General features: G+C 33.1%; 2 protein-coding genes and 1 pseudogene across 4 annotated transcripts; all 3 read right to left on the minus strand.

The window, feature by feature from the left end:
- Window positions 1–49: 49 nt before the first annotated feature.
- Window positions 50–2,631, minus strand: LOC142524564 (large ribosomal subunit protein uL1z-like). The gene is made up of 6 exons (XM_075628607.1): window positions 2,510–2,631; window positions 2,384–2,418; window positions 1,641–1,860; window positions 895–1,060; window positions 495–700; window positions 50–320 (listed from the first exon to the last, which is right to left on the minus strand). The coding sequence occupies exons 2-6, from the start codon at window positions 2,386–2,388 to the stop codon at window positions 267–269; spliced, it is 651 nt and encodes a 216-aa protein (XP_075484722.1). The 5' UTR covers window positions 2,389–2,418; window positions 2,510–2,631; the 3' UTR covers window positions 50–266.
- Window positions 2,632–3,244: 613 nt separating this feature from the next.
- Window positions 3,245–5,060, minus strand: LOC142524574 (cytochrome b-c1 complex subunit 9-like; annotated as a pseudogene).
- Window positions 5,061–7,071: 2,011 nt separating this feature from the next.
- LOC142524585 (transmembrane 9 superfamily member 5-like) lies at window positions 7,072–12,856 on the minus strand. Of its 3 annotated transcripts, XM_075628629.1 has the most exons (8): window positions 12,518–12,653; window positions 11,641–11,993; window positions 11,305–11,364; window positions 9,724–10,312; window positions 9,484–9,615; window positions 8,711–8,867; window positions 8,137–8,621; window positions 7,072–7,496 (listed from the first exon to the last, which is right to left on the minus strand). In XM_075628629.1, the coding sequence occupies exons 2-8, from the start codon at window positions 11,642–11,644 to the stop codon at window positions 7,280–7,282; spliced, it is 1,644 nt and encodes a 547-aa protein (XP_075484744.1). In that variant the 5' UTR covers window positions 11,645–11,993; window positions 12,518–12,653; the 3' UTR covers window positions 7,072–7,279. The 3 variants fall into 3 exon arrangements, with proteins under 3 accessions (XP_075484744.1, XP_075484739.1, XP_075484751.1); XM_075628624.1 differs by lacking the exon at window positions 11,641–11,993 and having other exon boundaries at window positions 11,324–11,364; window positions 12,518–12,856; XM_075628636.1 differs by lacking the exon at window positions 11,641–11,993 and having other exon boundaries at window positions 12,518–12,856.
- Between the last annotated feature and the right edge of the window lie 4,815 nt (window positions 12,857–17,671).

Below are 17,671 nucleotides of genomic sequence, written 5' to 3' on the forward strand. Positions count from 1 at the left end.
TCACCAAATAAAATTGTAAAGAAATCAGCAAGTAATAGTAATCCAAGTCTAAAGATAATGGAGGAATCATGCAAGAAAAAAACTGAGTATAAACCAAGCATCTCAACAGGCACAAAATTAATGGATCTCCAAAATGCATCAAGACAAGAGTATCAAAATGATGAAAAGCCCAAAAAAATCAGTCCGAGAAAGGTTTGATTGTCTGAGAAGATGCCTCTCACGAGTTTTCCACATAGGCATTCCAAACAGAAAAATAAGGTGAATCACTAGAAGACCCGTTGTGTCTTTCCCATAGTTGTCTTCAAGTATAAGCACCTTACCTGATTATGACAAAAAATAAACGCTTACCAACCACGAAAGTCCGAATATTCAATCAATATATCAAGCCATCAACACGTGAAAACATATATGTATGAAATAAAATTTGACTGATATTTTGCAGGAAAGGAGATTATTATTGGTTGTTATTAAAGAAAGCGTTTGAATGTACTTACGTTCTGCCAATTCTTCTTCAAAAGGGAGACTAAAAAGTTAACACTCATTTGAACGTTTTGAAATATTTGCTTCTCCTCCATATCGCAGTTTCCAACAGCAACTCCCATGCAAAGAACCTTCTTCAATTGGAACTTGACTGTGGCCTTGGTTTCCGCAACCTTGGACTCGAGGGATTCTTGATGAGACACGAGGGTAGGGAACTTACCTGCATCACACTAGAAATAAATCAATAACAAGAATCGAATGCCATGATTATCACATTTGTAGAAAGGTATAACATAATTTTCTAATAAAAGTAAATATTCAGGGGCATTTCAACCAATACATATGGTGATTCACATGTGCTGTTTGCTCACAAATCAGTGAAAAGAACAAACCAACATGTGAAAAAGCACTTGCCTGCCTTGTTCAGACCAGGCCCTAACAGGCGAGGAATCTGTTTGATGACAGCTTCCGAGGCTAAGAAAGCATGATATTTTTTTGCAAGTTTCTTCACTAGTTTCTTGTTTTTATTCAACTTCTTTAAAGCCTCCACATCCATGGATTCCAAGCCAATTTTTTCAGCCTGGGTAAATTATTGCAAAAGATGTGAAAAATGATTACAAATACACAATATTAACAATATAACACGAGAAACAATAATGTAAATGAAAATTACTTTGTTGCAAAGGTCTAAACCTATCAAAAACAACTCTTCAACATGCTATTCGTTCACAGCAAATATCAGTAGTGTTTTGATTAAAAACAGTTTCTGGTAAAAACAGCTCATAATACACATCTGGTTAAAAAACACTGATGGTAGATTATATTACAGTTCCTAAAAAATGAGATTGTGTGCAATTTTGATGCAAAATTACTAACTGGCCCTGGCTCAAAACGGATAATTCCACGTAGATTACCACAAAGCATACATAAACATACAATCAAAACAAAGGAGAAAATTATCACATTGGTCATATACTAGCTCTCACATAAGAGGAGTTTTTCATAGCTACCAAAATGTACATAAATTACATGTATTTAATTAAAATATATAAGATTCATAGTCCTTCCGGTCCATGCAAATTGTGAATCTATATTATATACACATAACTACCTCATGCTTAATATTATGTTAAGAAAAGCAATGAAGAAACTCGATATACCTCTTCAACATGCTGAGCATCACCAAGCATGCATACTTTCATTTTTGGCCTGGGAATATGGGGCAACTTCACTGACCCGCTGAAACGTTTGTCCTTCTGAGGATCATAGTTCTTAAGCCCAATCTGGAGCTCAATTGTCTCAGTGAAATTTCGTTTCTTCTCCTTAGCATCAGAAGTAATCTGAGTTATAGCTTCCCTCAGGGCCTCACTCTGAAGCTTACTGCAAAAGCATTACAAAAAAAAAGGTTGTCAGACGGGTTTTATCTAAAAAACACGTAAAAAAGAAAGAAACCAGAAAACATGGCTTGTGAACTCTTCTACGGCTTCTCCCAGAATTTTTTTTTAAAAAAAAAACTAGATTTCACGTCTATTCAATCCAAAAATGCTTCAGCCTTTCTACAAATAAAGCAGCAGATCATTTCTTTAAGCCAATCCAAATGCAAACAACCATGAATATCAGGAAAAAAAAAGTGTTCCTCGGCTAAGGGTTTCTAACTGTCGCAATATATTTCCTCAAAGCTCCATTTACTTCGGATAGTATATCAATTCCCAATATCTAAACCATCGCGATAAAATAGATGAAACCTAACATGAGAGCGAACAGAAGGAACAAGGACAAGCCATACATCAGCTTAATCAAAAGCATATCTCAAATAATAACTCAAATCACTTCCGAAAGAACAAAAACGACGAGATTAGATAGAAAGTAACAACCCATTAAAGAAAGATAAGTTTGATTCTACCTCATCTTTCAAGGCCTTATCTTCTCAAATCACGCCTGCTCGCAAACAAAGCAACCGGAAAGCAAATAGGTAAACTCGTCAGTTTAGCTGCAATAACATGGACAAACACCGCGCAAAAACACATACCTCGGAGTCGGAAACAGAGGCGATTTCGATTTGCAGAGTCAGGGGCGCGTACTACGCAATAAATTGCTTCGCAAAAACCCTAGAGACTTGTTGGACTTAGGATTCTGATTGGGCTTCGGAGCTTTAAAACCCATAAGTAATTAATTACGGGTCCAAATTCTCTAGCCTTGTTCAAGTTTATATTTTTTTCTCCTCCTTATTATTAAAAAAAAATAAAATTTAAGGCTATGTCGATTGTGCTTAAATTGCTCACAATATATGAATCCAATAACATTATTTGTGCTATCCAAACAAGCCTTTGCTTATTTAAATAGAAATTCGGTCTTTCTTAAAAACTAGTTCTTTCGTTTTTCTTGGTCCCTAACAAAAACTGAATAAAGCTAATAGGTTCCAGTTCCAATTCAGTTCAAATTCAGCTCGAATTCGATGATTTTAAATACAAATTAAATATTTTCAGTGACTATTAAAAAAACTCACGAGCTGCTTTGATTTGTTTACTCCAAGACATGTCAAAGTAGACTCACGAGAGATACTCATTTTCAGGCTCCTCAATTTGGTGGGTTGGAAAATATCCCCATCTGCGACATAATTATTACTTTAACTCAAATTTTCACCACCACCTTATAAATTCCAATATTATATTATATTTAACTATTAAATATGATTTTTCAAAATTTTTAAATTATTTTATAAAATAATTTCTGATATTATTCATCATATGTCGTGACAACTCTATTTCCTCTAAACAAAACCAAACGAACAATTTATTTTACCAAATATTGTTTTTTTTTTTTTCAAAATATTTATTTACAACTCTTCAAACAAAAGCAAAGAAGCCCAATGCTACTGATCTTATTCACGATCATCAAAATGCTCTCTCTCTCAATCTAAGGTGAAGACGAGCCAAGCCCGATGCTGCAATAAACACTACTTCATTCAGATGGTCTCTGTCCCAAAACAGGAATATCCTCATACCGCTTCTGGAATACATCAAACACCGGAATAAACAACATATATCGACATAAGCAGTTCACTCGACACGAAAAAGAGATTCAATGATAGATTCAAGAAAGGAGTAGAGATAACGTCAAGTACCGCCCCACAAGAAGGTTAAACATAAAAGTAGGTTCAAAACCAACACTACACATTGTGATAACCTTATACACAAATATTCCTTGCCCAAATTTTTGTCAAGCTGATAGCTTACCAGCCGACCTGGAATCCTAATTTTGTTTTCAGATCAGGTGGCACATTGTCATATGAGTTCGTCAACAAATAAACTTTAATTTTTAAAAGAAACATTAATGCTCATAATTTCTTGTATGATTCACGATTATCAACATGTAAAACCGGTAGGAGTGATACTCAATTTCAGCTCGTCAAAGGTGTGTTAAGAAAGAACTTGAATCTCCAGCCAGCGTAGCACTTTGCGCACCCAAAGTGAGGTCCGAAAAATTTATGTCATAGTTTAAACATACAGTAGCTAAATAAACATATTTAGAAATCAACTTACCCCGCACCTAAATTGAAAATTGGTAATTAGCAGCACTTTCATAAAGTGTTGAAGAGAACACTTGATGAAACCTTCAAAATGAATTCACTATTGAACCTACAATGTATCAGAGTCCTGAATTGAATCACTTCTACGTCTTTAAGCAGACAACGAGAAATAAGATATCATATAAAACCTCCTATTGCATCTTATTCAGTCAAAAACACCGGGGAAACCTTGAAATATTTCCTAAAGATCACACAAATCTTCTAATTCATTTCTATACACCCGTTATCAACAACAAATGAGTGTACTAAGCCAATCACAGAACAAATTGAAGGATGAAAAAAAAGGTGAGTAATGATAGAGTCTAATTTCTGAGGATTAAATTAACAACTAAGTGACGCTACTGAATCTTGAAGCAATGCTAAGGGCTAAGACACCATATCAAGCTTAATATATTCCCATTTTCCCACATACATTTGTTGAACTTGATAGACTCATCACAAACAACTTAAAAAATTTAGTATTACTTGTCGTCTTTCCCGAAAAAGTTGTAATGCAACACAAATGTAAAATTCCAAACCTTTCACCAAAAACTGAATCGCACTCAACAACATCAGCTCAAATTAGTGTTAAAAGAAAAATAACATACCCCGAAATTGTTGTGCTCCCAAAGCCTATGAATTCCATAGTCCACCGCCTGAAATCAGAGCATGGAATATGAGTAAAAGAACAACCTAGCATAACAACACACCCTACGAAACTTCGAAATAGTCAAAACTACAGCTTCACAATACCAAAATGGAAATCAATTCAATAGAACAAATTTACGAAAATAGGCGCGAAGATGCTTACACGTTCGCCGAGGAACGCGCCGACGACGACGAAGGTGACGTAGATGGGAGTGCGGCGCATAATCAATCTGTACATCCCTTCCAAAATGACTGCCGCTTCGCCTAGCCGCCGGTTCCATTGTGGTTGCTCTGTCACCTGCAAAAGCTGATACTCGGAATCTTCGTCCGAGTAAGGAGAAATAAGGAGAAATGGAGGGTGGAGTTGATTAATTTCAATCCATGTATTTTAAAATTCTTTCAATATTAATTATGATTAAAATAATTTTTTTAAAAGTAAAATAAAATTTATTTTACGTTATATATTTTATAATAAATTTAAAATATGCATGAGAATCGAGTAGGGGTGGGAAAAAATATCGAAATACCGAAATACCGAAAAACCGTACCGAAAAAAATACCGAACTTACCGAAAAAATCGGTATACCGAACATTTCGGTATCGATATGAAATATTTTTTTTTCGGTATTTCGGTATACCGAAAAAATATCGGTATACCGAAAACACCGACAAAATTTTCGGTGTCGATAAAGTACCGGTATGAACTTTTTCCATACTGAAAATTCGGTATACCGAATGTGCGGTATACCGAAATTTCGGTATCGGTATGAAAAAATTTCATATCGATATTTTCGGTACGGTATACGATACCGTAGTTCGGTACGGTACGGTACCGTACCCACCCCTAGAATCGAGCTCACTCACAAATTTATATTAAAAAAAAACTATTAAGTAGGTGAATTTTCGTTCGTGTTGATGCATAATATTTATATAATTTCGAACTTATCATACATTTTTTATTTTAAATTAACAAATTATATTTTTGAAATGGTTTAATATTTAAACACAAAATTATTATATTTATTAATTTTAATGACGTAAGAACCAATAACCGTTGTCATATTCGATGTACACCGAATAAAATTTTTAATCATGAAAATTCTATTTTGATATATGATTTATCAGTAATTTTATCTAAATTATTACCTCTCCATAATACTCGTATTTTATGAAAAAATAATAAAATAAGAACTTTAAAATCTAGATATTAAATATAATAACGTTTTACATAAAATGTTATCATAAATAAAATTATATGTTATATTGTACATCCTTATATCGTTTCACAAAACAATAACTTATTATTAATTTTTATCTCTGGTCAAAAAAATATAAATACAAAATTAGTTTTACTTTTGTTTACAAAAGTACTTCAAAAATATTGTCGACTTCGACTACATAGATATTAATTCTTTAAATTAAATGATTTCCTAAATATTATTTCTTAAACCAATATCTAAGATATGATCATTAACAATATTTATCCAAGTTTTAAATGACTTAACCTTCATTCTACTTATTCCATTAACATGTCAATCTAAGATGTGTCGGATTGATGGCGTGTTTGATATCCTCTTCACATGATCAAACCATGTTAAAGTTTTACGTATAATTTTACATCATTTACGGGGGTATACCTAAATAACTCATAGTCCTTGCATTTCTATTTATATCCTTGTCCGTTTTGTCACACATTCATCTTAACATATGCATATCTGCTATCATCATCTTACCTCCCGCATACTTGAGAGCTAAAGAGGAATTCATGAGCTAACAAGGGAGTGAACCTCAGGTGAGGAGCACTCCCGATAGGCTGCGGTCCGGCCCCCGGAGGGTCTCCTCCGTCCTACGGAGGGTATCCTTGGAGCTAACTCCCCCAGAGGGCCAGGTAATAGCAGGAATAAAACTAACCCTGAGCAAGCTCGGGAACCCATAGTTTTGTAGCGGCCCAGCACTCTTAGCTATAAAAGCATAGCTGATTGAACAACAGTCTTGTAACATTTTCCTTTCAATCTCGCATGTATCCTTCTATCGCGTAAGACTCATGATGTAATCCTTTATTTCTTTCACCCTGCTTTAATCATATGATCTATGTCATTTTTAATGTTCCCAATCTTTTGGATAATAGATTCTAAATAGTGCACTCTGGACTTCTCGACCGTCAATATAAATTGAGCTATGAATTCATCTAGATTTAAGACTAAAGTTACAAGCTAAATATTTCATTTTTGAACGATTAATTCTAAAATTTTTCACGTCATCAGTTTAATTTTTTATTTACATCTTCTTTAATTTTATCTATCAGGACAATATCATCTGCAAACACATATAAACAAAGGTCAATCCAAGAGTAAAAATGATAAAATAAACAAAAATCGGGGAAACTCACCAGTAAACACAAATTGTGTTTCATAAATTTACCTTACAAATACATTTCATTCTCTTAAATTTCAAGTTTATCATATGTTGTTCATCAAAATGGATAATTTGGAATACGGTCTTGTAGTCTATCTATTCTCTCCCAAAATTTCTGTGTCAGACGCTTATCATCTTTGAATTGATCTGCCTTTGTCAAAATGAAGCTCATTCCTTTTTGACAGCATGGTATATCCGCCGAACAAACAGGGACGACACCCGAAAACTGACTGTCCCAAGCATCAAGAAGAATGCATAGCACATGAGCACGCTGTATCCAAAGAAGAAGGAAGTCTGGAGGATGCCATTCATATTTGATTTGAAGTAGAAGTAGATGCAGTAGGCAAACATGAATAATGCTGTGGAGCCGCCTCGTAACACAGACCTGATTCAATCATACGAGGACCTGATCAGTAGTAACACACTTGCTTCGCCTTGGTGCAATCACGATTTAATAGTCATGTATGGATAACAATATAATGGGAAAAAAGCATATACATCACGGCCGTAAAATTTGAATTTTGCTGAAAACTCTTGTTTTCAGTATTTTTTACATGCACACGTGTTTTTTGCATTTCTGTATGTTATTTGTTGACTAAAAATTCTGCTCAAATGTCACAGATACCACCAAAAAGGGTTGTAAAAGGAAATTCATCCTATATTTGATTTCTTCACTGTTTGCTTTCTCATACCAATCGAGCAGAAGGCTCCAAATTTTTCCAGACTTTTAGTCCTAATAGGATTAGAGAGCATGCACTGAAGATGACAATCTTGTGACTTTCATTTTACTCATCTAGGGGTAATTGTAACATTTGAGCATAACTATGTAGAAAAAAATGTGGCTAAAGGCAAAAAACATGTCTGCATGTGAAAAAATTCCAATATAAAGGGATTTAAGTGAAGAGTTTGAAAGCACATTTCGAACTTCAACAAGGTGTTTTATGCAATTAACCCCAAGATTCAGGCTCAGAGAACAAGAAAAAAATGTATCCACAGTACTAGTTATTCATAAAGAGAGAACACACCGCCAACACCATTCATGGTCCTCCACTGCCAGCTGAAAATATGTCAAACACACACTGAGCAATGCAGTAAGGATAGCTAGAATTATGAATGTGACAAGCAAAAGGCTGGGAGCTGTGTAGATTTTATGACCCCAGATAGTTGAACACAAGAGGTGAAACTCCATGATAATGGCACCGAATGGTAGAAAACCTCCAAGAAACATTTGGACAGGGGTTTTACGATACCAAACCAATTGCGGAATCTCCCTTGGGATTTTCTTTGTGAGGGAAGATGATTGGATTTCAGTTCTGTAGTGGTTTCCAACCACAGCACCAAGGATAAGTAATGGAACTGCAACGAGTGTACATACAAGAAAAATGACAAATATGGTTCCGAGTGGAAGAGCTGCAGTGACCCCAAAATATGCCGCCAGTATATTGAGGAAAAAAGTGGTGAAAAGAACAGGAAGGAAAAAGATAATCCCTGCCAGCAGAACACTTTGTTCCTGCAAATATCATGTCATGGTCACTTATGTATGCAAGTTTAAGAGCGAATAACAATTTAACAATCTCGTGGAGAATCACAAAACATTACCCATCCTGTTTTGGAGTATTGATTGCAGAGATATGCAGAGTTATAGCCAGCAAGAGCCGATGAAAGAACATAAGAAATGAAAATTAGACTAGAGAAGGCACCACGGTTATATGGATAGATGATTCCCAGAAAAGCCAAAACAGACAAGATCAAAACCCTGTCGGATCAGAAAATGGTTATTCGAGTGGCTCTTAAAGCAAATATGAAAACTATACATTTTCCGTTCCTCTTTATAGATTTCACATATAAGTCAACCTTAGGCTCAATAGGCTAAACTACAATTGAAAAGCATATAATAGTAACACGAGAAAAACTACTGCAAATGTAGTTCATCCTCGGAGAAAAAATACATTTCTCAAATTTGTGAAGTATTTTATCACACATATATAAATAATCTATGGGGTGACTATTATCCTAATAAGTTGATGAAGACAGATTAAATACGGCATGGTCCAACACCAATGCAAGAAAACATGCATCGAACCATGCCAAGCGCCATGTTATGTTTTCACCATTATCGATTCTTTAATAATTTTTTGCTACTAATACTTATATTCAAAAAACAAAACAACCATACAAAGCAGATAAGCTATTTATAATTGTTAGGTAGAGACGGGACGATGACCAAGTACTAAGCAAACACCAATCTTGGCCTGGTTTCAGCGAAATTGAAAATGAAATGTAGCCACCGAGACACTACGAGTCAGGTGACAGATTATTTAGTGTCTTGAACGAAATTTCAAGTAAAGAAAAATGGCAAAAACAATGCGTACATAAACAACAATTGGGTGCCAGAGCCCACGACAGCAGATAACAATGGTAGATTTGTGGGACATCTGAATACGTCCCCGTGAATATGTTTCCAACCAACTGCTTTATCCTCATCTTCATCTCCAATCGAACCTCTGCAAATATATATAGAAGACAAATAACTTAAGTTAGATACTTGGCTTTCAGGTCCCGCAAAACCAAGATTTAGCAGAAAATAATAGTACAGCAGCAAAGAGAATTACTTTCTCAAATTGTACTTGAGATGCCGCTTATAAAGCACAGCAAGCAGCCCCATGAGAAGAATGACTATACCAAGTGAATTTACACAAGTGAACATATGAATTTGTTGGAATACAGGCAGTAAGGCAGTTCCCGAGTATCTATCCATTCTGTTCTTGTATGGCGTAGAGATTTCATGCCAGAACACGGAATAAGTGAACTTGACATTGATGTCAACGTCTTCTGATACATCTACTACATGATTTGGCTCACTGAAAGCATGAATTTCAATGACATGGTTGCCATTGTAAAGAGCATTAAACTGAACATGCGTGAACAGAAAATACTTTGGCCCCTTACTGTAAGGATTCCAGCTTTCATTTTCAATTTTTCCAATGAATGCCCACAAGGGAAGGTCATCAAAGTACATTTGATAGTAAGAATCACTCACTATAGCATCCCTGAATTTAGTAACATTTTCCCTATCAAGCTTCTGGTGGCAAAGAACAGTCTCTGTTTTGTTCACCGAAAATTCCAACTCATATAAAGCATTTTCCAGCCGGTCACCATTCAAAGTTTCCCCAAGATTCTCCTTCTTTTCAAACACTTGATCTGGAAAGGAGGAAAGGAATAAGACATGAAGCTGCTAAAAGATGCTAAACCTGCCAAATGGCTTAAAAATATTTGCTAAAGAAATTTTGCCAGGCAAAAAAAAAGCCAATGAGAAAAAAATTTCTTGACAATTTACGAATGAAAACATGTGGATCGGTTTGAAAACATGCATCAATTCATAATGCAGCATTATTTCTAAAATTTAAGAGGGAAAACCTGAGGATCATGTTGAGAAGAATGGGAGACGTAAATATCATTATGCCTTAAAAAAAAACAAAAACATTTACAGGATTTGTATATCTCTTCATTAAACTACACAAGCTGGGATCATTTGTACTCTAGAAAAGGCAAATAAGAGAGAAAAACTATACATCTAACTACACATTATTTCTACCAATCTTTTCGCGTCATAACGGCCACGAGCAATTGGCTCCAACACATGGGAGAATGTTATGATCCCACATAGGTTGCACATGAATTTGTGAAATGATAAATAAGTTATTGAAGGCTCTTCCATTTAGAAGATTAGAAATTACAAATTAGAAATTACTAATTGGGTTCAGCCATATGCTCAGGCTCATAGCTTAACATTGATGTTGTCGTTGATAACCAACATAGCAGACCATTGAGCCAGTATCAATAAGATGATCATCACTCATATTACAAGCTAAATAAGTCGTATGCGCTTAACACTGATAAGTAAGAGAAAGCGTCCAAGGTGGAGCCCAGTGGCACATTTTCACAAGTCATGGGAACTTGATGATTACACATTGGCAGCACAAGAAATTGTGGAGTCGTTAACTACTTGGGAAAGCTATTCGACCTAGAATGCTAGTATTTAGAGCTAGTGGTTTGTAGCCTTGCAGAATATTCTAGCAAATGTCAGAATAGAAGAACAATAAAATAATGCACAACCAAATAAATTCAAGTTGATGATTTGATGATGCCGGTACTCGTCATATGCATCTTCCAGCTAATAAAAAAGGAATTACATGTAGCCTTCTCGCTAACCTGGATGACAGAATAGCAGCTCATAATACCGGTATGTTTCACTGCAAAAGCATAACAAATTAAAAGACATAGGAATGAGATAAATGAACAGTGTGCTATGAAGATGTTAGTTGTATTGCACTTGCAGAAACTTCAGGTTCTAGTTATATCAAAGTTCCACATTTTGAGAGAGCATTATAGGCTACCCTAAAAGAACTCATACTCCTAAATTTCTTTCTTGAGATATAAAACCTGAGGCTATCAGGTTGCCACTTACCATTCATAAATATTCCAGGATAGACCTGGACTAAAGATGAAAACACTACAAAGGTTCTTACCCATTGTTCCGAGATAAATAACGATTTATTCTTTAGCACCACCAAGTTCCCCTGGACAATAATTAACTTTAAACAAGACAATGGGATTCTCATTTCAACTCGCTCAGAAAAATACCACACGCATGAGGATGATGACAGGAAAGCCATCTCCACTGGTGACAAACAATCTTTTACTTCAGCAGACTGATGCCACAACAAAAGTAGACTAAAATGAACCATCTAAGATAATAATAAAAGGAGGACGGTCAACCTTGATGAGAATGTGAAAAACACAAAGGCTTACAAGCAGAATATTATAGTTTCCATTCCAAATGTCATGCCATAAAACTGAAACTTCTCATATCACTCTTATGCTGCATCAAGGATCACAAAATTAAAACTTGAGATGACATTGGAGAGTGAAATTGGTAGCGAATTGGACCTTGATCAAATTCTTGCCATAGTTTGTGATTTCCTATATCAAATTAATAATGCCCAAGTGCTGTGCAGTCAACTGCCAATCATAATTCAGCATTCTAATAGTCATGACTAAAAAAATGGTGAATTTAAAATAGACAAATATTATTAATCACCGTAGCAAAGAATTTCACAAATGAAAAACAACATAATATGACTGCCTCAAAACATGCACAACATTGCATTGTATCAACACTCATCTTAACACCAAGAACAAAACCAGTGTCAAGGACACAAAATCGAATGATTTTCAGCTCGACATGGAATTAACAGTCCAAGAAAAACAATTCGAACAGCTCATGCCAACCATAACCCACAAAATCAAGCACACCAACTTGCATCCAAAACGCAAATGTGATAATAAAAGAATTCAATTATTACGATAAATCAAAATCAGTACAACAGGAAGAAAAAAAATCACCTGGGATTATGAAGGGGACCAATCTTGTTGACAAACAGAGGCACGCGATCTCCTACATTGTAAGTGTTGGAAGCATGAACTGAACCACACAGCAAAAGCAAAAAATTGCTTAGAAAAAGCAAATTCAAGATTCCCATTCGCTATGGAATTTGATTTCTTTATAATATGCTCTCTAGTCCACGCGATGGAAGAGAGAAGAAGGTGCCGTAGATTGGCGCCATGGGTAGTAGAGAAAGGTCAACGACTGAAATGCGACTTTCCGTGGAAATCCTGTACGGGGCATGAGAAATCGCGTTTGCAGCCGCGTCTTGTTGAATCGCATTTCAAGATTGCTATTGGCAATTATCTTAAGGATTAGGTCTAATCTAACCACGGTTTTAAATATCGATAGTTCGGTTCAAATGAAAGATGAAATAGTTACCAAATCGTTCAGATACGGCTCCGAAGGAATGGCAATGGGCCGGGTACCCAGTCCTGCATATATGGGTTCAAATCTGATCAACTAGATCCGATATTGGTTTAGACCCGGTCAACGGATCTAGACCCGAGTCCGAGGCAGGTCTCGGTTTGCTTAGATTCGTCTTGTATAATATTATTAATTTGACAAGTTCATGGGTCCAACTCGAATCGGATCCATCGGGCCACGAGTCTAGAATTTTTTGGTGGGAGGGTCTCGGATCCATACCAATGAAATTAGTAAAGGGGAAAGAAAGAGTAGCCTTAAGATTGGGTAGGTTTCTAATAGTTGACTAACAATATATTATTAAGATTTTATGGTCAAAGCATTTCGATAATTCATCCATAAGGAGGATAATTTTAGGCAAAAGTAACATATATGAATGATTTAATTTTTTAAAATTATAGTTTGAAAAATATCGTAAATTATATTTAAAAAATAAAAAATGAGATGAAATTGTAAATTGACCAACAACATACTTAAACGAAAAATATACAAATCATATAATCAAAATTATAATATTTTCAGGCACAGCATGCAATATTATTATTGTTTTTTAAAGAACATCAAAGACTCCCTATGTCAAACATCGTGATGACAAAAATTGGACCGATTCGATTAAAGTTATCACCTTTTTAGAAAATCGAAGAAAAATGCCGAGACGATTTGATATGTAGGGTTATAATTTTATTTAACACAATCAAAAATTCACTTCGTATGTGTAATATATGAGAATTTTCACCCAATGCATGCATGTATCATAAATAATCCCAAAAAAAATTATTTGAGACTGAACCAAATAGACTTTTAGATATAAGAATTTTACCCCAATGAATCCATTTAAAAACATCCCATGCAAAAATTCTTACTTACTGTATATAAGAGATTCAAAGTAAATCCAGATATCATAGTTTTTGAAAATCCTGATAAATATTATAATGTAAGGTATAGTTTGATACCTCGGATAAAAAAGTGATTGATAAATAATACTCCTTATTCCACGTTTGGTACTTTTTTAGAATCATGAGCCTGTGATAAATAATTTTATATAAGGATAAAGTATCCTTTTTATGAGATGTGATGATTTTAATCTAATTATTAAAACACCACGAATGACTTAATTAAAATTACTTATAAAAATCCTAAACTCTATTGTTATCTCATTTCACTTTTAGGTAGAAATTAACATCAAATAAATTTTATTTATTTTTATATATTATATAATATGATAATTATATAAGTGAACTCGAGATAATTATATAACTGATTTGTATAAATCTCAATAAAATTATTAGTATCACTCGATTAATCTTAAAAATTGATATTTGACTTGACTCACAAAATCAAGGGCTCAATTATCATATTATATAATATATAAAATTAGGTAAAAATAAATAAATCATGCGAGCACTGTCGGCGCATAAGAAATATGAACTCAAGTAACAACTTTTAAATTATAAAATTTATTATGTTAAGGTTAATTTTTTCATTACAATCTAATATATAAATTTAATCACTCTTATTAAAATCATATCAAACATTAAATATAATATCATACATCTTATTTATCTTTAACTTATCATCATATTATATATCATATGTTTATTCTATCACGTATAACAAACTATGCCTAAATGAATGATATACACCGGTACTTAAGGAATAATGAATATAAACATGAAGTGAAGTAGTAGTTAATAATAATATTATTATTCTTTTGAAGTGAAAATAAAACTGTCCATGATAACAAAAATTGAATTAAATAACATTAACTCTTTACTTTAAGAAATCGAAAAAAAAAATCCAAGGCGATGAAATACATTCAATTATAATTTATTTAACATAATCAAAAAGATTTATCGCTGATCGTTTCATGTTAGAAATTTTTTTTTAAAAAAAAGATCGTGTAATTCAAAATAGACCACTTGAATAAAATTCTGAATCTGCTTTGCTAGGTAGGGTCGCCCATATAATTGATTGGCTCATAAATAAAAGCCACCAAACTATTATGTTTTTTTTTTCTTAAAGCAATTTCAAAGCAAGGATTTTAGGTGAATTCCTGAAATCTCTCTTCAAATTCCAATGAAATTGGCATATTATAATATATAATATTGCATGAACTAGCGCCATACTTCGTCTCTTTTTCAGCATTTGGATATATTTGTAAAATATATGACATAAAGAATTATGTTGAAAAAACATATTTATTATATTTTCAATATATAACATGAAGTCCCTCTGGTTGAATGCAAAGCTCAAAAAATATACAAGTTTAGTTAGAATTCAACTCGATCGAGTTATGAGTTAAGTTCGAGTTCGGTTTGTTGAATTCAAAATTGACCATGTTCATGTACATCTCCAAACAAAGATCAAAACCAAGTGCAACCTCAGTAGCTCATCATTGAGTCAAACTTAAATGATCGATCTCTTGAAATATTAGTGTCGTCTCAATTACTTTCACCAACAAGAGATTGTCTTGAACTTACTCACAATATTAGTTTGAGGCAATAGTCCTTGGCCTTCATGTCAAGCCTATCCTAGAGTCTAGAGATCAACACATAAAAATATGAGCAGTTCTCTTGTGAGACGGTCTCACGAATCTTTATCTATGAGACAAATATCGATATTCATAATAAAAAAGTAATACTCTTAGCATAAAAAATAATATTTCATGGATGACCCAAATAAGATATTTGTCTCACAAAATATGACCCGTGAGATCGTCTCACACAAATTTTTGCCTAAAAAAATATGTGTACCAACATAGGTTAATAATTATTCTTATTTTTACACATTAATCGTAGATGAGTATTTATCTGAATTTTTTAAATAACATATTTGAGAAATTTCCTTTTTAATTTAACATTATTTTTAATCTTCATTCGACTTTTATTATTAAGTGTAACAACGCCTCCCTTATTATTTTCTTTTGACTTTTGTTATGATTATGATATGTTAAATTAACTAGTACGTTATCAAAGACTTCCAATCCCTTAAAACAAATCGTTATTTCACGTATTGACTGTGTTTTGAGTTTTTTTTTTTTTTTTTTTAAATCCTGGGTACTGTAAATAACAGAGTTTAAATTAAATTTTACCCATTTGTTCCAAATTAAATATGAAAAGCTAATAATTCTCAAGAAAATCATTAAATATTGGGAAAGAAATGCTGACTTCAATTTCTCTCGACTCGGGGCGGATTTTGGATTTGAATTTGATTGAAACTAGTAATTATCGCACGTAGATTCTTGAAATCCCATTTTCCATTTCTCTCGAGCTCCTTCTAAAATAGCACAAATTGAGCTAAAATGTTACAAATAACACCTATTTCTTGAAACATTTCTCCATGTAAAAGGGGCTAGTGGTGTTCTTAAAGGCGACCGACACATCTCAAGTTATTATTTTTATAATTATATTCCATCAAAATATTTATTTTTTTAAAAAAATCTAATATAGAAAAATCAATCTAAGTTATCAAACTTTTTTCTCTATGGCTAAACTTTATATAAACCAATCGTTAGTTTGAGGTAGACCAATTTGGTTGGGGGCATGTCAATCAAAAGCAAATGTTGGAGACGAATCCAAAACATACAAATTAATTAATATTAATTGACATATAATAAATCCCACCTCTTAATTATAGATATCATGTTTCTATCTAACCTAACCCCCTTGTCCCCTAGTTTCACAAAATAATAGTAATTTGTTTCGCCATAATGTTAGATATTATCATAAAAATTAGATCCACTACTTACAGTAGGAAGAAATATGAGGACTTTCACCAATTTGTTTTTTTTTTTTGTCGAAAAAGTAGGTTGTGAGACGATATTACGAATCTTTATATGTGAAACGGGTCAACCCTACCGATATTCACAATAAAAAAGTAATACTCTTAGTATAAAAATTAATATTTTTTCATGGATGACCCAAATAAGACATCTGTCTCACAAAATACGACCCGTAAAACTGTCTCACAAAAATTTTTGTCTTGTCGAAATTACCTATATCAAATTACAATAGCCCATGTTTCCTAGAACGATAAAAGACAAATAGTAAAGAGGAATAAATTTAAAATTTAAAATTATTCAATCAAATTAAATAAAAACAAAAATTTATATTAAAATATGTTTGTATAAATATTTTTATTATATATAGAAAAAATATATTATAAATATACGAACTACGCGCTCCAGTATACTAGGATATAGTAAATGCGACACATAACATCAACTGAAATTAGAAAATCCAATAGATCAAAAAAGGAAATTAGAAAATCCAATTAATAAAATTAATGATATTTTTTTTTATTGCTATCAAGGGAAAAGAATCTTTATGTGGCATGGCCTCAAGGTTGATTTGGAATTATGGATTTCAAATCTATATATTTCAAATGTATTTTTATTATTTTGAGAAATAAAATTTTAAATCCAACTTTTACATGTTTATATAGTATTTTATGTTAATTATGATAGATTTCAGATTCACTCAATTATGATATAATTTGAATATATTCTACAATGCACTAATAATGTGTATGTAAATAAGTAATATATAAATTTAAGAGTTGATCTATTGTTTCGTTGTAATTAATAAAATTATTACCAAAATCTATTAATTTTAATTTCAAATTAATCTTCCCAAACCTGAGATATGACATGGATTAGATGTTGACCCATCAACAAAACGGATAATACCAAA

This window comes from Primulina tabacum, chromosome 2 (genome assembly GCF_025594145.1).
Source record: "Primulina tabacum isolate GXHZ01 chromosome 2, ASM2559414v2, whole genome shotgun sequence".
Lineage (NCBI taxonomy): Eukaryota > Viridiplantae > Streptophyta > Magnoliopsida > Lamiales > Gesneriaceae > Primulina > Primulina tabacum.